Source organism: Salmo salar, chromosome ssa25, assembly GCF_905237065.1.
Source record: "Salmo salar chromosome ssa25, Ssal_v3.1, whole genome shotgun sequence".
Lineage (NCBI taxonomy): Eukaryota > Metazoa > Chordata > Actinopteri > Salmoniformes > Salmonidae > Salmo > Salmo salar.
Window position 1 is genome coordinate 44,861,359 of NC_059466.1, and position 21,865 is coordinate 44,883,223.

At 44.5% G+C, this 21,865-nt stretch overlaps 1 protein-coding gene across 1 annotated transcript; it reads right to left on the reverse strand.

Moving 5' to 3' along the window:
* Positions 1-17,174: 17,174 nt before the first annotated feature.
* Positions 17,175-21,030, reverse strand: LOC106586835 (protocadherin-8). Its single transcript, XM_014174548.2, has 3 exons — positions 18,396-21,030; positions 18,099-18,297; positions 17,175-17,870 (listed from the first exon to the last, which is right to left on the reverse strand). Exons 1-3 carry the CDS (start codon positions 20,817-20,819, stop codon positions 17,551-17,553), a joined length of 2,943 nt encoding a protein of 980 aa, XP_014030023.1. The 5' UTR covers positions 20,820-21,030; the 3' UTR covers positions 17,175-17,550.
* Positions 21,031-21,865: the final 835 nt, after the last annotated feature.

Genomic DNA, 21,865 nt, shown 5'->3' on the forward strand with positions numbered 1-21,865 from the left:
CCTTCAGAGGTGATAACTATAGAGTCATCCTATATAGAGTCATCCTGCTCCCTCAGAGGTGATAACTATAGAGGATCCTGCTCCTTCAGAGGTGATAACTATAGAGTCAACCTATATAGAGTCATCCTGCTCCCTCAGAGGTGATAACTATAGAGTCATCCTGCTCCCTCAGAGGTGATGGCTATAGAGTCATCCTGCTCCATCAGAGGTGATAACTATAGAGCATACTGCTCCTTCAGAGGTGATAAATATAGAGTCATCCTTCTCCCTCAGAGGTGATAACTATAGAGTCACCCTATGTAGAGTCATCCTGCTCCCTCAGAGGTGATAACTATAGAGTCATCCTGCTCCCTCAGAGGTGATGGCTATAGAGTCATCCTGCTCCATCAGAGGTGATAACTATAGAGCATACTGCTCCTTCAGAGGTGATAACTATAGAGTCATCCTGCTCCCTCAGAGGTGATGGCTATAGAGTCATCCTGCTCCTTCAGAGGTGATAACTATAGAGTCATCCTGCTCCCTCAGAGGTGATAACTATAGAGCATCCTGCTCCCTCAGAGGTGATAACTATAGAGTCATCCTATATAGAGTCATCCTTCTCCCTCAGAGGTGATAACAATAGAGTCATCCTGCTCCCTCAGAGGTAATAACTATAGAGCATCCTGCTCCTTCAGAGGTGATAACTATAGAGCCATCCTGCTCCCTCAGAGGTGATAAATATAGAGTCATCCTTCTCCCTCAGAGGTGATAACTATAGAGTCACCCTATATAGAGTCATCCTGCTCCCTCAGAGGTAATAACTATAGAGCATCCTGCTCCCTCAGAGGTGATAACTATAGAGCATCCTGCTCCCTCAGAGGTAATAACTATAGAGCATCCTGCTCCCTCAGAGGTGATAACTGTAGAGCATCCTGCTCCCTCAGAGGTGATAACTATAGAGCATCCTGCTCCCTCAGAGGTGATAACTATAGAGCCATCCTGCTCCCTCAGAGGTAATAACTATAGAGTATCCTGCTCCCTCAGAGGTAATAACTATAGAGCCATCCTGCTCCCTCAGAGGTGATAACTATAGAGTCATCCTATATAGAGTCATCCTGCTCCCTCAGAGGTGATAACTATAGAGTCATCCTGCTCCCTCAGAGGTAATAACTATAGAGTCATCCTGCTCCCTCAGAGGTGATAACTATAGAGTCATCCTGCTCCCTCAGAGGTGATAACTATAGAGCATTCTGCTCCCTCAGAGGTGATAACTATAGAGTCATCCTATATAGAGTCATCCTGCTCCCTCAGAGGTGATAACTATAGAGCATCCTTCTCCCTCAGAGGTGATAACTATAGAGTCATCCTTCTCCCTCAGAGGTGATAACTATAGAGCATCCTGCTCCCTCAGAGGTAATAACTATAGAGCATCCTGCTCCTTCAGAGGTGATAACTATAGAGTCATCCTGCTCCCTCAGAGGAAATAACTATAGAGTCATCCTGCTCCCTCAGAGGTAATAACTATAGAGCATCCTGCTCCTTCAGAGGTGATAACTATAGAGTCATCCTGCTCCCTCAGTGGTGATAACTATAGAGTCATCCTGCTCCCTCAGAGGTGATAACTATAGAGTCATCCTATATAGAGTCAGCCTGCTCCCTCAGAGGTAATAACTATAGAGCATCCTGCTCCCTCAGAGGTGATAACTAAAGAGTCATCCTGCTCCCTCAGAAGTGATAACTAAAGAGTCATCCTATATAGAGTCATCCCGCTCCCTCAGAGGTGATAACTAAAGAGTCATCCTGCTCCCTCAGAGGTGATAACTTTAGAGTCATCCTATTTGGAGTCATCTTGCTCCCTCAGAGGTGATAACTATAGAGCATCCTGCTCCCTCAGAGGTGATAACTATAGAGTCATCCTATATAGAGCATCCTGCTCCCTCAGAGGTGATAACTAAAGAGTTATCCTATATAGAGTCATCCTGCTCCCTCAGAGGTGATAACTATAGAGTCATCCTGCTCCCTCAGAGGTGATAACTATATAGTCATCCTTCTCCCTCAGAGGTGATAACTATAGAGTAATCCTGCTCCTTCAGAGGTGATAACTATAGAGTCATCCTTCTCCCTCAGAGGTGATAACTATAGAGTCACCCTATATAGAGTCATCCTGCTATCTCAGAGGTGATATCTGTAGAGTTGTCCTGCTCCCTCAGAGGTGATATCTTTAGAGTCATCCTGCTCCCTCAGTGGTGATAACTATAGAGTCATCCTGCTCCCTCAGAGGTGATAACTATAGAGTCATCCTATATAGAGTCATCCTTCTCTCTCAGAGGTGATAACTATAGAGTCATCCTGCTCCCTCAGAGGTGATAACTATAGAGTCAACCTATATAGAGTTATCCTGCTCCCTCAGGGGTAAAAACTATAGAGTCATCCTGCTCCCTCAGAGGTGATAAGTATAGAGTCACCCTATATAGAGTCATCCTTCTCCCTCAGAGGTAACAACTATAGAGTCATCCTGCTCCTTCAGACGTGATAACTATAGAGTCATCCTGCTCCCTCAGAGGTGATAACTATAGAGTCATCCTGCTCCCTCAGAGGTGATAACTATAGAGTCAACCTGCTCCCTCAGATGTGATAACTATATAGTCCTCCTTCTCCCTCAGAGGTAATAACTATAGAGCATCCTGCTCCTTCAGAGGTGATAACTATAGAGTCATCCTGCTCCCTCAGATGTGATAACTATAGAGTCATCCTGCTCCCTCAGAGGTGATAACTATAGAGTCATTCTGCTCCCTCAGAGGTGACAACTATAGAGTCGACCTATATAGAGTCATCCTGCTCCCTCAAATGTGATAACTATATAGTCATCCTTCTCCCTCAGAGGTAATAACTATAGAGCATCCTGCTCCTTCAGAGGTGATAACTATAGAGTCATCCTGCTCCCTCAGAGGTGATAACTATCGAGTCATCCTGCTCCTTCAGAGGTGATAACTATAGAGTCATCCTATATAGAGTCATCCTGCTCCCTCAGAGGTGATAACTATAGAGCATCCTGCTCCTTCAGAGGTGATAACTATAGAGTCAACCTATATAGAGTCATCCTGCTCCCTCAGAGGTGATAACTATAGAGTCATCTTGCTCCCTCAGAGGTGATAACTATAGAGTCAACCTATATAGAGTTATCCTGCTCCCTCAGGGGTAATAACTATAGAGTCATCCTGCTCCCTCAGAGGTGATAAGTATAGAGTCACCCTATATAGAGTCATCCTTCTCCCTCAGAGGTAACAACTATAGAGTCATCCTGCTCCTTCAGAGGTGATAACTATAGAGTCATCCTGCTCCCTTAGAGGTGATAACTATAGAGTCACCCTATATAGAGTCATCCTGCTCCCTCAGAGGTAATAACTATAGAGTCATCCTGCTCCTTCAGAGGTGATAACTATAGAGTCATCCTGCTCCCTCAGAGGTGATAACTATCGAGTCATCCTGCTCTTTCAGAGGTGATAACTATAGAGTCATCCTATATAGAGTCATCCTGCTCCCTCAGAGGTGATAACTATAGAGCATCCTGCTCCCTCAGAGGTGATAACTATAGAGTCAACCTATATAGAGTTATCCTGCTCCCTCAGGGGTAATAACTATGGAGTCATCCTGCTCCCTCAGAGGTGATAACTATAGAGTCACCCTATATAGAGTCATCCTTCTCCCTCAGAGGTAATAACTATAGAGTCATCCTGCTCCTTCAGAGGTGATAACTATAGAGTCATCCTGCTCCCTCAGAGGTGATAACTATAGAGTCACCCTATATAGAGTCATCCTGCTCCCTCAGAGGTAATAACTATAGAGTCATCCTGCTCCTTCAGAGGTGATAACTATAGAGTCATCCTGCTCCCTCAGAGGTGATAACTATAGAGTCAACCTATATAGAGTTATCCTGCTCCCTCAGGGGTAATAACTATAGAGTCATACTGCTCCCTCAGAGGTGATAACTATAGAGTAATCCTGCTCCTTCAGAGCTGATAACTATAGAGTCAACCTTCTCCCTCAGAGGTGATAACTATAGAGTCACCCTATATAGAGTCATCCTGCTATCTCAGAGGTGATATCTGTAGAGTTATCCTGCTCCCTCAGAGGTGATATCTTTAGAGTCATCCTGCTCCCTCAGTGGGGATAACTATAGAGTCATCCTGCTCCCTCAGAGGTGATAACTATAGAGTCATCCTGCTCCCTCAGAGGTGATAACTATAGAGTCACCCTATATAGAGTCATCCTTCTCCCTCAGAGGTAATAACTATAGAGTCATCCTGCTCCTTCAGAGGTGATAACTATAGAGTCATCCTGCTCCCTCAGAGGTGATAACTATAGAGTCACCCTATATAGAGTCATCCTGCTCCCTCAGAGGTAATAACTATAGAGTCATCCTGCTCCTTCAGAGGTGATAACTATAGAGTCATCCTGCTCCCTCAGAGGTGATAACTATCGAGTCATCCTGCTCCTTCAGAGGTGATAACTATAGAGTCATCCTATATAGAGTCATCCTGCTCCCTCAGAGGTGATAACTATAGAGCATCCTGCTCCTTCAGAGGTGATAACTGTAGAGTCAACCTATATAGAGTCATCCTGCTCCCTCAGAGGTGATAACTATAGAGTCACCCTATATAGAGTCATCCTGCTCCCTCAGAGGTAATAACTATAGAGTCATCCTGCTCCTTCAGAGGTGATAATTATAGAGTCATCCTGCTCCCTCAGAGGTGATAACTATAGAGTCAACCTATATAGAGTTATCCTGCTCCCTCAGGGGTAATAACTATAGAGTCATCCTGCTCCCTCAGAGGTGATAACTATAGAGTCACCCTATATAGAGTCATCCTTCTCCCTCAGAGGTAATAACTATAGAGTCATCCTGCTCCTTCAGAGGTGATAACTATAGAGTCATCCTGCTCCCTCAGAGGTGATAACTATAGAGTCACCCTATATAGAGTCATCCTGCTCCCTCAGAGGTAATAACTATAGAGTCATCCTGCTCCTTCAGAGGTGATAACTATAGAGTCATCCTGCTCCCTCAGAGGTGATAACTATCGAGTCATCCTGCTCCTTCAGAGGTGATAACTATAGAGTCATCCTATATAGAGTCATCCTGCTCCCTCAGAGGTGATAACTATAGAGCATCCTGCTCCTTCAGAGGTGATAACTGTAGAGTCAACCTATATAGAGTCATCCTGCTCCCTCAGAGGTGATAACTATAGAGTCATCTTGCTCCCTCAGAGGTGATGGCTATAGAGTCATCCTGCTCCATCAGAGGTGATAACTATAGAGCATACTGCTCCTTCAGAGGTGATAACTATAGAGTCATCCTTCTCCCTCAGAGGTGATAACTATAGAGTCACCCTATATAGAGTCATCCTGCTCCCTCAGAGGTGATAACTATAGAGCATCCTGCTCCCTCAGAGGTAATAACTATAGAGCATACTGCACCCTCAGAGGTGATAACTATAGAGTCATCCTGCTCCCTCAGAGGTGATAACTATAGAGTCATCCTATATAGAGTCATCCTTCTCCCTCAGAGGTGATAACAATAGAGTCATCCTGCTCCCTCAGAGGTAATAACTATAGAGCATCCTGCTCCTTCAGAGGTGATAACTATAGAGCCATCCTGCTCCCTCAGAGGTGATAACTGTAGAGTCATACTGCTCCCTCAGAGGTGATAACTGTAGAGCATCCTGCTCCCTCAGAGGTGATAACTATAGAGCATCCTGCTCCCTTAGAGGTGATAACTATAGAGCATCCTGCTCCCTCAGAGGTGATAACTATAGAGCATCCTGCTCCCTCAGAGGTGATAACTGTAGAGCATCCTGCTCCCTCAGAGGTGATAACTATAGAGTCATCCTGCTCCCTCAGAGGTAATAACTATAGAGTCATCCTGCTCCTTCGGAGGTGATAACTATAGAGTCATCCTGCTCCCTCAGAGGTGATAACTATAGCGTCAACCTATATAGAGTCATCCTGCTCCCTCAGAGGTAATAACTATAGAGTCATCCTGCTCCCTCAGAGGTAATAACTATAAAGTCATCCTTCTCCCTCAGAGGTGATAACTATAGAGTCACCCTATATAGAGTCATCCTGCTCCCTCAGAGGTGATAACTATAGAGCATCCTGCTCCCTCAGAGGTAATAACTATAGAGCATCCTGCTCCCTCAGAGGTGATAACTATAGAGTCATCCTGCTCCCTCAGAGGTGATAACTATAGAGTCATCCTATATAGAGTCATCCTTCTCCCTCAGAGGTGATAACTATAGAGTCATCCTATTTATCTGCTCCCTCAGATGTGATAACTATAGAGTCATCCTGCTCCCTCAGAGGTGATAACTATAGAGTCATCCTGCTCCCTCAGAGGTGACAACTATAGAGTCAACCTATATAAAGTCATCCTGCTCCCTCAGATGTGATAACTATATAGTCATCCTTCTCCCTCAGAGGTAATAACTATAGAGTCATCCTGCTCCTTCAGAGGTGATAACTATAGAGTCATCCTGCTCCCTCAGAGGTGATAACTATAGAGTCATCCTGCTCCTTCAGAGGTGATAACTATAGAGTCATCCTATATAGAGTCATCCTGCTCCCTCAGAGGTGATAACTATAGAGCATCCTGCTCCTTCAGAGGTGATAACTGTAGAGTCAACCTATATAGAGTCATCCTGCTCCCTCAGAGGTGATAACTATAGAGTCATCTTGCTCCCTCAGAGGTGATGGCTATAGAGTCATCCTGCTCCTTCAGAGGTGATAACTATAGAGTCATACTGCTCCTTCAGAGGTGATAACTATAGAGTCATTCCTTCTCCCTCAGAGGTGATAACTATAGAGTCATCCTGCTCCCTCAGAGGTGATAACTATAGAGTCAACCTATATAGAGTTATCCTGCTCCCTCAGGGGTAATAACTATAGAGTCATCCTGCTCCCTCAGGGGTGATAACTATAGAGTCATCCTGCTCCCTCAGAGGTGATAACTATAGAGTCACCCTATATAGAGTCATCCTTCTCCCTCAGAGGTAATAACTATAGAGTCATCCTGCTCCTTCAGAGGTGATAACTATAGAGTCATCCTGCTCCCTCAGAGGTGATAACTATAGAGTCACCCTATATAGAGTCATCCTGCTCCCTCAGAGGTAATAACTATAGAGTCATCCTGCTCCTTCAGAGGTGATAACTATAGAGTCATCCTGCTCCCTCAGAGGTGATAACTATCGAGTCATCCTGCTCCTTCAGAGGTGATAACTATAGAGTCATCCTATATAGAGTCATCCTGCTCCCTCAGAGGTGATAACAATAGAGTCATCCTGCTCCCTCAGAGGTAATAACTATAGAGCATCCTGCTCCTTCAGAGGTGATAACTATAGAACCATCCTGCTCCCTCAGAGGTGATAACTGTAGAGTCATACTGCTCCCTCAGAGGTGATAACTGTAGAGCATCCTGCTCCCTCAGAGGTGATAACTATAGAGCATCCTGCTCCCTTAGAGGTGATAACTATAGAGCATCCTGCTCCCTCAGAGGTGATAACTATAGAGCATCCTGCTCCCTCAGAGGTGATAACTGTAGAGCATCCTGCTCCCTCAGAGGTGATAACTATAGAGTCATCCTGCTCCCTCAGAGGTAATAACTATAGAGTCATCCTGCTCCTTCGGAGGTGATAACTATAGAGTCATCCTGCTCCCTCAGAGGTAATAACTATAGAGTCATCCTGCTCCCTCAGAGGTAATAACTATAGAGTCATCCTTCTCCCTCAGAGGTGATAACTATAGAGTCACCCTATATAGAGTCATCCTGCTCCCTCAGAGGTGATAACTATAGAGCATCCTGCTCCCTCAGAGGTAATAACTATAGAGCATCCTGCTCCCTCAGAGGTGATAACTATAGAGTCATCCTGCTCCCTCAGAGGTGATAACTATAGAGTCATCCTATATAGAGTCATCCTTCTCCCTCAGAGGTGATAACTATAGAGTCATCCTATATAGAATCATCCTGCTCCCTCAGATGTGATAACTATAGAGTCATCCTGCTCCCTCAGAGGTGATAACTATAGAGTCATTCTGCTCCCTCAGAGGTGACAACTATAGAGTCAACCTATATAGAGTCATCCTGCTCCCTCAAATGTGATAACTATATAGTCATCCTTCTCCCTCAGAGGTAATAACTATAGAGCATCCTGCTCCTTCAGAGGTGATAACTATAGAGTCATCCTGCTCCCTCAGAGGTGATAACTATCGAGTCATCCTGCTCCTTCAGAGGTGATAACTATAGAGTCATCCTATATAGAGTCATCCTGCTCCCTCAGAGGTGATAACTATAGAGCATCCTGCTCCTTCAGAGGTGATAACTATAGAGTCAACCTATATAGAGTCATCCTGCTCCCTCAGAGGTGATAACTATAGAGTCATCTTGCTCCCTCAGAGGTGATGGCTATAGAGTCATCCTGCTCCATCAGAGGTGATAACTATAGAGCATACTGCTCCTTCAGAGGTGATAACTATAGAGTCATCCTTCTCCCTCAGAGGTGATAACTATAGAGTCATCCTGCTCCCTCAGAGGTGATAACTATAGAGTCAACCTATATAGAGTTATCCTGCTCCCTCAGGGGTAATAACTATAGAGTCATCCTGCTCCCTCAGGGGTAATAACTATAGAGTCATCCTGCTCCCTCAGAGGTGATAACTATAGAGTCACCCTATATAGAGTCATCCTTCTCCCTCAGAGGTAATAACTATAGAGTCATCCTGCTCCTTCAGAGGTGATAACTATAGAGTCATCCTGCTCCCTCAGAGGTGATAACTATAGAGTCACCCTATATAGAGTCATCCTGCTCCCTCAGAGGTAATAACTATAGAGTCATCCTGCTCCTTCAGAGGTGATAACTATAGAGTCATCCTGCTCCCTCAGAGGTGATAACTATCGAGTCATCCTGCTCCTTCAGAGGTGATAACTATAGAGTCATCCTATATAGAGTCATCCTGCTCCCTCAGAGGTGATAACTATAGAGCATCCTGCTCCTTCAGAGGTGATAACTGTAGAGTCAACCTATATAGAGTCATCCTGCTCCCTCAGAGGTGATAACTATAGAGTCATCTTGCTCCCTCAGAGGTGATGGCTATAGAGTCATCCTGCTCCATCAGAGGTGATAACTATAGAGCATACTGCTCCTTCAGAGGTGATAACTATAGAGTCATCCTTCTCCCTCAGAGGTGATAACTATAGAGTCACCCTATATAGAGTCATCCTGCTCCCTCAGAGGTGATAACTATAGAGCATCCTGCTCCCTCAGAGGTAATAACTATAGAGCATCCTGCTCCCTCAGAGGTGATAACTATAGAGTCATCCTGCTCCCTCAGAGGTGATAACCATAGAGTCATCCTATATAGAGTCATCCTTCTCCCTCAGAGGTGATAACAATAGAGTCATCCTGCTCCCTCAGAGGTAATAACTATAGAGCATCCTGCTCCTTCAGAGGTGATAACTATAGAGCCATCCTGCTCCCTCAGAGGTGATAACTGTAGAGTCATACTGCTCCCTCAGAGGTGATAACTGTAGAGCATACTGCTCCCTCAGAGGTGATAACTATAGAGCATCCTGCTCCCTTAGAGGTGATAACTATAGAGCATCCTGCTCCCTCAGAGGTGATAACTATAGAGCATCCTGCTCCCTCAGAGGTGATAACTGTAGAGCATCCTGCTCCCTCAGAGGTGATAACTATAGAGTCATCCTGCTCCCTCAGAGGTAATAACTATAGAGTCATCCTGCTCCTTCGGAGGTGATAACTATAGAGTCATCCTGCTCCCTCAGAGGTGATAACTATAGCGTCAACCTATATAGAGTCATCCTGCTCCCTCAGAGGTAATAACTATAGAGTCATCCTGCTCCCTCAGAGGTAATAACTATAGAGTCATCCTTCTCCCTCAGAGGTGATAACTATAGAGTCACCCTATATAGAGTCATCCTGCTCCCTCAGAGGTGATAACTATAGAGCATCCTGCTCCCTCAGAGGTAATAACTATAGAGCATCCTGCTCCCTCAGAGGTGATAACTATAGAGTCATCCTGCTCCCTCAGAGGTGATAACTATAGAGTCATCCTATATAGAGTCATCCTTCTCCCTCAGAGGTGATAACTATAGAGTCATCCTATATAGAGTCATCCTTCTCCCTCAGATGTGATAACTATAGAGTCATCCTGCTCCCTCAGAGGTGATAACTATAGAGCATCCTGCTCCTTCAGAGGTGACAACTATAGAGTCAACCTATATAGAGTCATCCTGCTCCCTCAAATGTGATAACTATATAGTCATCCTTCTCCCTCAGAGGTAATAACTATAGAGCATCCTGCTCCTTCAGAGGTGATAACTATAGAGTCATCCTGCTCCCTCAGAGGTGATAACTATCGAGTCATCCTGCTCCTTCAGAGGTGATAACTATAGAGTCATCCTATATAGAGTCATCCTGCTCCCTCAGAGGTGATAACTATAGAGCATCCTGCTCCTTCAGAGGTGATAACTATAGAGTCAACCTATATAGAGTCATCCTGCTCCCTCAGAGGTGATAACTATAGAGTCATCTTGCTCCCTCAGAGGTGATGGCTATAGAGTCATCCTGCTCCATCAGAGGTGATAACTATAGAGCATACTGCTCCTTCAGAGGTGATAACTATAGAGTCATCCTTCTCCCTCAGAGGTGATAACTATAGAGTCACCCTATATAGAGTCATCCTGCTCCCTCAGAGGTAATAACTATAGAGCATCCTGCTCCCTCAGAGGTGATAACTAAAGAGTCATCCTTCTCACTCAGAGGTGATAACTATAGAGTCATCCTATATAGAGTCATCCCGCTCCCTCAGAGGTGATAACTAAAGAGTCATCCTGCTCCCTCAGAGGTGATAACTTTAGAGTCATCCTATTTGGAGTCATCTTGCTCCCTCAGACGTGATAACTATAGAATAATACTATATAGAGTCATCCTGCTCCCTCAGAGGTGATAACTATAGAGCATCCTGCTCCCTCAGAGGTGATAACTATAGAGTCATCCTATATAGAGCATCCTGCTCCCTCAGAGGTGATAACTATAGAGTTATCCTATATAGAGTCATCCTGCTCCCTCAGAGGTGATAACTATAGAGTCATCCTTCTCCCTCAGAGGTGATAACTATATAGTCATCCTTCTCCCTCAGAGGTAATAACTATAGAGCATCCTGCTCCTTCAGAGGTAATAACTATAGAGCATCCTGCTCCTTCAGAGGTGATAACTATAGAGTCATACTGCTCCCTCAGAGGTGATAACTATAGAGTAATCCTGCTCCTTCAGAGCTGATACCTATAGAGTCAACCTTCTCCCTCAGAGGTGATAACTATAGAGTCACCCTATATAGAGTCATCCTGCTATCTCAGAGGTGATATCTGTAGAGTTATCCTGCTCCCTCAGAGGTGATATCTTTAGAGTCATCCTGCTCCCTCAGTGGGGATAACTATAGAGTCATCCTGCTCCCTCAGAGGTGATAACTATAGAGTCATCCTATATAGAGTCATCCTTCTCCCTCAGAGGTGATAACTATAGAGTCATCCTGCTCCCTCAGAGGTGATAACTATAGAGTCAACCTATATAGAGTTATCCTGCTCCCTCAGGGGTAATAACTATAGAGTCATCCTGCTCCCTCAGAGGTGATAACTATAGAGTCACCCTATATAGAGTCATCCTTCTCCCTCAGAGGTAATAACTATAGAGTTATCCTGCTCCTTCAGAGGTGATAACTATAGAGTCATCCTGCTCCCTCAGAGGTGATAACTATAGAGTCACCCTATATAGAGTCATCCTGCTCCCTCAGAGGTAATAACTATAGAGTCATCCTGCTCCTTCAGAGGTGATAACTATAGAGTCATCCTGCTCCCTCAGATGTGATAACTATCGAGTCATCCTGCTCCTTCAGAGGTGATAACTATAGAGTCATCCTGTATAGAGTCATCCTGCTCCCTCAGAGGTGATAACTATAGAGCATCCTGCTCCTTCAGAGGTGATAACTGTAGAGTCAACCTATATAGAGTCATCCTGCTCCCTCAGAGGTGATAACTATAGAGTCATCTTGCTCCCTCAGAGGTGATGGCTATAGAGTCATCCTGCTCCATCAGAGGTGATAACTATAGAGCATACTGCTCCTTCAGAGGTGATAACTAAAGAGTCATCCTTCTCCCTCAGAGGTGATAACTATAGAGTCACCCTATATAGAGTCATCCTGCTCCCTCAGAGGTGATAACTATAGAATAATACTATATAGAGTAATCCTGCTCCCTCAGAGGTGATAACTATAGAGCATCCTGCTCCCTCAGAGGTGATAACTATAGAGTCATCCTATATAGAGTATCCTGCTCCCTCAGAGGTGATAACTATAGAGTTATCCTATATAGAGTTATCCTATATAGAGTCATCCTGCTCATTGCTATATAGAGTCATCCTACTCCCTCAGAGGTAATAACTATAGAGCATCTGCTCCCTCAGAGGTGATAACTATAGAGTCATCCTGCTCCCTCAGAGTGTGACAACTATAGAGTCATCCTGCTCCTCAGAGGTGATAACTATATAGAGTCATCCTATATAGAGTCATCCTGCTCCCTCAGAGGTGATAACTATAGAGCATCCTGCTCCCTCAGAGGTGATAACTATAGAGAGCATCCTGCTCCCTCAGAGGTGATAACTATAGAGTCATCCTGCTCCCTCAGAGGTGATAACTATAGAGTCATCCTGCTCCCTCAGAGGTGATAACTATAGAGTCATCCTGCTCCTTCAGAGGTGATAACTATAGAGTCATCCTGCTCCCTCAGAGGTGATAACTATAGAGTCATCCTGCTCCTTCAGAGGTGATAACTATAGAGCCATCCTGCTCCCTCAGAGGTGATAACTATAGAGTCATCCTGCTCCCTCAGAGGTGATAACTATAGGTCCCCTATAGAGTCATCCTGCTCCCTCAGAGGTGATAACTATAGAGTCATCCTGCTCCCTTCAGAGGTGATAACTATAGAGTCATCCTGCTCCCTCAGAGGTGATAACTATAGAGTCATCCTGCTCCTTCAGAGGTGATAACTATAGAGTCATCCTGCATATAGAGTCATCCTGCTCCCTCAGAGGTGATAACTATAGAGCATCCTGCTCCTTCAGAGGTGATAACTGTAGAGTCAACCTATATAGAGTCATCCTGCTCCCTCAGAGGTGATAACTATAGAGTCATCCTGCTCCCTCAGAGGTATGGCTATAGAGTCATCCTGCTCCCTCAGAGGTGATAACTATAGAGTCATCCTGCTCCTTCAGAGGTGATAACTAAAGAGTCATCCTTCTCCCTCAGAGGTGATAACTATAGAGTCACCCTATATAGAGTCATCCTGCTCCCTCAGAGGTGATAACTATAGAGCATCCTGCTCCCTCAGAGGTAATAACTATAGAGTCATCCTGCTCCTCAATTACTATAGAGTCATCCTGCTCCCTCAGAGGTGATAACTATAGAGTCATCCTATATAGAGTCATCCTTCTCCCTCAGATATAACAATAGAGTCATCCTGCTCCCTCAGAGGTAATAACTAGAGAGCATCCTGCTCCTTCAGAGGTGATAACTACAGAGCCATCCTGCTCCCTCAGAGGTGATAACTGTAGAGTCATACTGCTCCCCTCAGAGGTGATAACTGTAGAGCATCCTGCTCCCTCAGAGGTGATAACTATAGAGCATCCTGCTCCTTCAGAGGTGATAACTATAGAGCCATCCTGCTCACTCAGAGGTGATAACTATAGAGCATCCTGCTCCCTCAGAGGTGATAACTGTAGAGCATCCTTCTCCCTCAGAGGTGATAACTATAGAGTCATCCTGCTCCCTCAGAGGTAATAACTATAGAGTCATCCTGCTCCCTCGGAGGTGATAACTATAGAGTCATCCTGCTCCCTCAGAGGTGATAACTATAGAGTCATCCTGCTCCCTCAGAGGTAATAACTATAGAGTCATCCTGCTCCCTCAGAGGTAATAACTATAGAGTCATCCTGCTCCCTCGGAGGTGATAACTATAGAGTCATCCTGCTCCCTCAGAGGTGATAACTATAGCGTCATCCCAGTAACTATATGAGTCATCCTGCTCCCTCAGAGGTAAACTATAGAGTCATCCTGCTCCCTCAGAGGTAATAACTATAGAGTCATCCTTCTCCCTCAGAGGTGATAACTATAGAGTCACCCTATATAGAGTCATCCTTCTCCCTCAGAGGTGATAACTATAGAGCATCCTGCTCCCTCAGAGGTAATAACTATAGAGTCATCCTGCTCCCTCAGATAACTATAGAGTCATCCTGCTCCCTCAGAAGTGATAACTATAGAGTCATCCTATATGAGTCATCCTTCTCCCTCAGAGGTGATAACTATAGAGTCATCCTGCTCCCTCAGAGGTGATAACTAGAGACCATCCTGCTCCTTCAGAGGTGATAACTATAGAGCCATCCTGCTCCCTCAGAGGTGATAACTGTAGAGTCATACTGCTCCCTCAGAGGGTATAACTGTAGAGCATCCTGCTCCCTCAGAGGTGATAACTATAGAGCATCCTGCTCCCTTAGAGGTGATAACTATAGAGCATCCTGCTCACTCAGAGGTGATAACTATAGAGCATCCTGCTCCCTCAGAGGTGATAACTGTAGAGCATCCTGCTCCCTCAGAGGTGATAACTATAGAGTCATCCTGCTCCCTCAGAGGTAATAACTATAGAGTCATGCTGCTCCTTCGGAGGTGATAACTATAGAGTCATCCTGCTCCCTCAGAGGTGATAACTATAGCGTCAACCTATATAGAGTCATCCTGCTCCCTCAGAGGTAATAACTATAGAGTCATCCTGCTCCCTCAGAGGTAATAACTATAGAGTCATCCTGCTCCCTCAGAGGTGATAACTATAGAGTCATCCTGTCCTTCAGAGGTAATAACTATAGAGTCATCCTGCTCCCTCAGAGGTGATAACTATAGCGTCAACCTATATAGAGTCATCCTGCTCCCTCAGAGGTAATAACTATAGAGTCATCCTGCTCCCTCAGAGGTGATAACTATAGAGTCATCCTATATAGAGTCATCCTGCTCCCTCAGAGGTGATAACTATAGAGTCATCCTGCTCCTTCAGAGGTGATAACTATAGAGTCATCCTTTCATCCTGCTCCCTCAGAGGTGATAACTATAGAGGATCCTGCTCCCTCAGAGGTGATAACTATAGAGTCAACCTATATAGAGTCATCCTGCTCCCTCAGAGGTGATAACTATAGAGTCATCCTGCTCCCTCAGAGGTGATGGCTATAGAGCCATCCTGCTCCATCAGAGGTGATAACTATAGAGCATCCTGCTCCTTCAGAGGTGATAAATATAGAGCCATCCTTCTCCCTCAGAGGTGATAACTATAGAGTCACCCTATGTAGAGTCATCCTGCTCCCTCAGAGGTGATAACTATAGAGTCATCCTGCTCCCTCAGAGGTGATGGCTATAGAGTCATCCTGCTCCATCAGAGGTGATAACTATAGAGCATACTGCTCCTTCAGAGGTGATAACTATAGAGTCATCCTGCTCCCTCAGAGGTGATGGCTATAGAGTCATCCTGCTCCTTCAGAGGTACTATAGAGTCATCCTGCTCCCTCAGAGGTGATAACTATAGAGCATCCTGCTCCCTCAGAGGTGATAACTATAGAGTCATCCTATATAGAGTCATCCTTCTCCCTCAGAGGTGATAACAATAGAGTCATCCTGCTCCCTCAGAGGTAATAACTATAGAGCATCCTGCTCCTTCAGAGGTGATAACTATAGAGCCATCCTGCTCCCTCAGAGGTGATAAATATAGAGTCATCCTTCTCCCTCAGAGGTGATAACTATAGAGTCACCCTATATAGAGTCATCCTGCTCCCTCAGAGGTAATAACTATAGAGCATCCTGCTCCCTCAGAGGTGATAACTATAGAGCATCCTGCTCCCTCAGAGGTAATAACTATAGAGCATCCTGCTCCCTCAGAGGTGATAACTGTAGAGCATCCTGCTCCCTCAGAGGTGATAACTATAGAGCATCCTGCTCCCTCAGAGGTGATAACTATAGAGCCATCCTGCTCCCTCAGAGGTAATAACTATAGAGTATCCTGCTCCCTCAGAGGTAATAACTATAGAGCCATCCTGCTCCCTCAGAGGTGATAACTATAGAGTCATCCTATATAGAGTCATCCTGCTCCCTCAGAGGTGATAACTATAGAGTCATCCTGCTCCCTCAGAGGTAATAACTATAGAGTCATCCTGCTCCCTCAGAGGTGATAACTATAGAGTCATCCTGCTCCCTCAGAGGTGATAACTATAGAGCATTCTGCTCCCTCAGAGGTGATAACTATAGAGTCATCCTATATAGAGTCATCCTGCTCCCTCAGAGGTGATAACTATAGAGCATCCTTCTCCCTCAGAGGTGATAACTATAGAGTCATCCTTCTCCCTCAGAGGAGATAACTATAGAGCATCCTGCTCCCTCAGAGGTAATAACTATAGAGCCTCCTGCTCCTTCAGAGGTGATAACTATAGAGTCATCCTGCTCCCTCAGAGGTGATAACTATAGAGGCATCCTATATAGAGTCATCCTTCTCCCTCAGAGGTGATAACTATAGAGTCATCCTGCTCCTTCAGAGGTGATAACTATAGAGTCATCCTATATAGAGTCATCCTGCTCCCTCAGAGGTGATAACTATAGAGTCATCCTGCTCCCTCAGAGGTGATAACTATAGAGTCATCCTATATAGAGTCATCCTGCTCCCTCAGAGGTGATAACTATAGAGTCATCCTGCTCCCTCAGAGGTGATAACTATAGAGTCATCCTTCTCCCTCAGAGGTGATAACTATAGAGTCATCCTATATAGAGTCATCCTATATAGAGTCATGCCTCTGAGACTTATTAGACAAGGATCAGCACCATACAGCCGACATGTTGGTCATTTAGCTTTTCTAAATTGCAACCTCTGTAGAATTCATGCCTTATCTAATTTGGATGAAGTTAAGCAATGTAACGTAACTGCAATGTAACTTAACGTTGCTATCAGGCATTATATTGCCTGTCGTAACCTACTGCATGAGCTGATTTCTCACTCAATGAAACAAAATGAATGTCTTTTTTTTACATACAGAACATTAATTTGGTTTCAAATATTTATTTGTGCGACTTAGTGACAAAATTTACTACAAACATGTTCATATTTTGATACTGATTGTTTTCCCACTTGACAAAGGGTCCTTTCAGCCTGAAGGTCCAATGGCCATGCATTTAAATAGTACAACTTCAAACATGCTCTTTCAAATTTATAATACAGTTTACATTGAATCATTATGAAAAAATATATTCTTCATTTATAAAATCTTGCATATGACACATTATACAATAAACAGTCATACGGTACACAGTATATGGGAACAATCACACAAAACACTTACCGTAACAATAACATTGAAACAATAGGCTATACAGTATATAAAGATGCATATTACACATTACATTAGCTTTGATTATTGTCCATTTAATTTAAGAGTGTCCATACTCCGGGAGGGATATCTCACCAGTCTCTACTATCCTGGCTGGTGTTGGTGGACAAACCAGAATATAATCAAATTCTTGGTGCTGGACTTTTTCATAGACGCTTTGCAGACCGTTGGTCTTGGGTAGGTGAGCCTGTTGGTAGTAGGTGTCTCTTTGCAGACTGTTCCGTGGCAACGAGGCTGTCTTGGAGAAGGTTGAGAGGTGTGGTCCGTGGGAGAGGCTGGTGTTGGGTCTAGAGGCTGAGGGGCTCCAGCATCGGTCTGAGTGGCCTAGGATTTTACACTCACTGGTGCAGGCCCAGAGACCTGTGGAAACAACACAACAACCAAAACTGTTAGCCCTTGGTGAACTGTGCTGCATATGTTAGGGTTTAATAGCCTGGATTTTATGAAACACCGTTATCATTTAATATCTGACCATAAAAAGCTTGAGAACATCACAGAGGGTGATGCCTTTTATGGATTTTTTTAATAATGTGTCATCACTGTGTTTAAAATCACATGAACATCCTGTGATTGATTAGTAGTACTTACTGTTTATCGGTGGGGAGTCTTTTTTGTGTCCATCTCCACTGATGTCAGAGTCACTGTCATTAAAGTCACTGTCTCCTTTCCCACTGTCCTTCCCACTGAACTGAGGATCTCTGGCTGAGATGGTTGTGAATGAGTTGCCCTTCCATATGGTTATGGGTCGGAGGGTTTCTTTCCTATAACCGGGCAGTGTTGAATAACCCTGTGAAGAGGCAAACACAATACTCACACATGGAAGTTGTGATGGGGCAAAAACTACAACAAAACAGCCAATCCATACAGTGAGTCACAACGACTTACCTCTAATTTACTCTCCATTATCCCATTGTCAAAGTCACACTCTTGTTCTTGTCTGCCATCACCTGGGGCTGTTTTTATTGTGTTGCTGGAGGCCAACAGTGCTTCCTCAGGAAAAGGGTGTACATCAAACACATTGCTTTTGTGGTTGGTGATCAATGAATCAATATGACTGCTCTCCCCCTTCTCCACATGTTGTATGCCTACTTTGTCATTGCATCCCGCCTCTCTCTTCTCCCGTTTGTGTCGACTGCAGGTGGTAGTGATCAAAATGATGCCTAGCAAGAGGAGGGAGCAGCTCCCTGCTAAGGCAATGATAATAGCTATGGACATGTCCCATTCAAAGACTTCCTCACTGTCGTTTTGGACCATAGCGGGAACACTGGGAGGGGTGCCTTCGATGAGAGTGAGGTGTATAGTGGCTGTGGAGGTCAGAGAAGGTGTTCCATTGTCGTTGACAGCCACTAGGACTCTCAGTGTTTCAGACAGGTCGTAGTTCAGCTCACAACTCACATGTAACTTCCCAGTAACCTTGTTAATGGAGAAACCCAAGTGTCCCCCCTCTGTGATATTGTAAGACAGCTGTGCATTTATGCCTTCATCAGCATCCATGGCCTTTATCTGGGTTACAACATAACCTGCAGGTGCATGTTTGGGCAGGAAAACCTCAGCAGATCCCTTATTAAGGACGGGCTCTATGATGGACGGAGAGTTGTCATTCTGATCAACTATTTTTAGATTGATGATGGCACTACTCTGAAGCTGGGGTGAGCCCCCGTCACTTGCCTGGACGTGTACCTCCAGATGTTTCATGACTTCATAGTTGAAGCTTCTCAGTGCATATATTGAACCAGAGATTGCATTTAGAGATACAAACGTGTTGACAGGTGATCCCATTATAACACTGTCTAATAGTCTGTATGTAATTTTGCCATTAGTCCCCAAGTCTGCATCTCTGGCCTCAACAGTTGTAATATATGCCCCTGGTGCATTATTTTCTACGACAGAAACTTCATAGACATGTTTAGTAAAGTGTGGGGCGTTGTCATTCTCGTCGCTTAGCCTTATGGTGTATTGTGTGATTTTTCTCAATGGAGGTGACCCGAAATCTTCAGCCATCACAGTTAAATTGTACTCGCTTATCTTCTCCCTGTCCAGGGCTGCTGCGGTGACAATCATGTAGCTGTCCTCATAGGCCTGTTTAAGTTTGAAATGGTCGTGCCCATATAAGGTGCAATGGACCTGGCTGTTAACGCCCGAGTCCCTGTCCGCGGTGCTGATCAGCGCCACTAGGCTGTCCTTTTCTGCGGTCTCGCTGATATATGCGATGCCTGTTGAGATGGAGGTCATTGGCGTAATACTGATTTCTGGGGCATTGTCATTAACGTCTTTGACATTAATTATTATTTTACAGATGGCGGGGATCGGGTTGGCTCCTAGATCAGTCGCCTGCACGTCTAACTCATATGTTTTCTTGGTCTCAAAATCCACTGGGTTCTTGAGCGTTAGGCGCCCGGATTTACTGTACACTTCGAAAAGTGCTCGGATCTCCGCAGAAACCTGTTTTCCGAACCCATAGACCACCTCTCCGTTTAAACCCTCATCTGGATCAACTGCATTTAAGTCCAATAAAACGAATCCAACCGGTGCGTCCTCGGGCAAAGTGACCGAGAAATTATTCTGGTCAAAAACAGGACGGTTGTCATTAAAGTCTGTCACTTTTATTGTTATTTTTGTTGAACCCGAGCTAAATGGGTTTCCTCCGTCGGTTGCAATAAGCTCCATCGCATAAGATGACTGAGTCTCCCTGTCTAACTCTTTCATTAGCACCAACTCCGCATATTTAACCCCATCTGCTCTCAAAAGCACATCAATGGAAAAATGACTGTTGACAGAAATTTGATAGCTTTGGATGTAGTTTGATCCGACGTCTGCGTCCTCGGCTGGGTCCAAAGGAATACGGAACCCCACATCAGCATTTTCAGAGATCTCCACTGTAGATTCCTTGTTTGGAAACTCCGGAGAGTTATCATTAATGTCTTTTACCTCCACCTCGACATGAATCAAATTGTACCTCTCTTTTGAAAAACTGACAACATCAAAAGTGATGAGACACTGTAAAGTGTGCCTGCAGATTCTCTCTCTGTCAATCCTTTCCCCGACAGTAAGCTCCCCGTCGGTTTCTCTCACCCTGATAAAAGAATTGTTGAATTGTTTCATCATTCTAAAATTAGTCTTGGAGCTAAAAGAGCGACTCAAGGACATGTCCTTGGCCAGGTTTCCGATCACTGTTCCTGGACTTCGCTCCTCGTTAGTCTGGTATTTCAGAGTATTTCCCTCAGACTCAGCCAGGGACACAAATAACGTTTGTAGTGTTATGAATCCAAAAATCCACCGATGCCAACCTGTTAAAATGCCACGCATCATTTTCAAAGCCCGCAGGTTAGTTGGTTAGTTTTACAGAGCCAAGCCGCTTCCCTTTTACTAAACAGATTAGATCACATCAAATGGTGAAAATGCCTCCTCTCAACAGTACCAACATCAGCTTCTCTGAACTGTGCTGAAAGTCAAGCAGGCGCGCTTGTTGCCTCCCGCTTTCCTTCCACACAGCTTCACATCCTGCCGTGGCGGAGTTATAACCCACAGCTCCCCATGCTAATGAGACGAAGTGTGACCAATCACACCGCTTTAGAATTAAAAATAGGCAGGCAGTATGAAAGACCTCTAAGCCTGTTTTCAATGTGCATAGAGCTCAAGCAGCAAAATAAAAAAGATTTGGATTGCTTGGAGTCAAGTTTTGCACTGGCTTTGAATGTGTGTATGCACAGGCATAGCCGGGAGAAGTAGGGTGCTGAGGGTGGTGCAGCACCCACTGGTAAAAAAAAATGTCATACAGTACCAGTCAAAAGTTTGGACACATACTCATTCAAGGGTTTTTATTTATTTTACTATTTTCTACATTGTACTATTTGGAATCATGTAGTAACCTATTTTTTTTTTAAACAAATCAAAATATATTTTATATTTGAGATTCTTCAAAGTAGCCACCCTATGCCTTAATGACAGCTTTGCACACTCTTGGCATTCTATCAACCTGCTTCATGAGGAACATTTTTCCAACGGTCTTGAAGGAGTTCCCATATATGCTGAACACTTGTTGGTGGCTTTTCCTTCACTCTGCAGTCCAACTCATCCCAAAACATCTCAATTGGGTTGAGGTTGTGTGATTGTGGAGGCCAGGTCATCTGATGCAGCACTCCATCACTCTCCTTCTTGGTCAAATAGTCCTTACACAGCCTCGAGGTGTGTTGGGTCATTGTCCTGTTGAAAAACAAATGATAGTGGGACTAAGCCCAAACCAGATTGGATGGTGTATTGCTGCAGAATGCTGTGGTAGCCATGCTGGTTAAGTGTGCCTTGAATTCTAAATAAATCACAGACAGTGTCACCAGCAAAGCACCCCCACACCATAA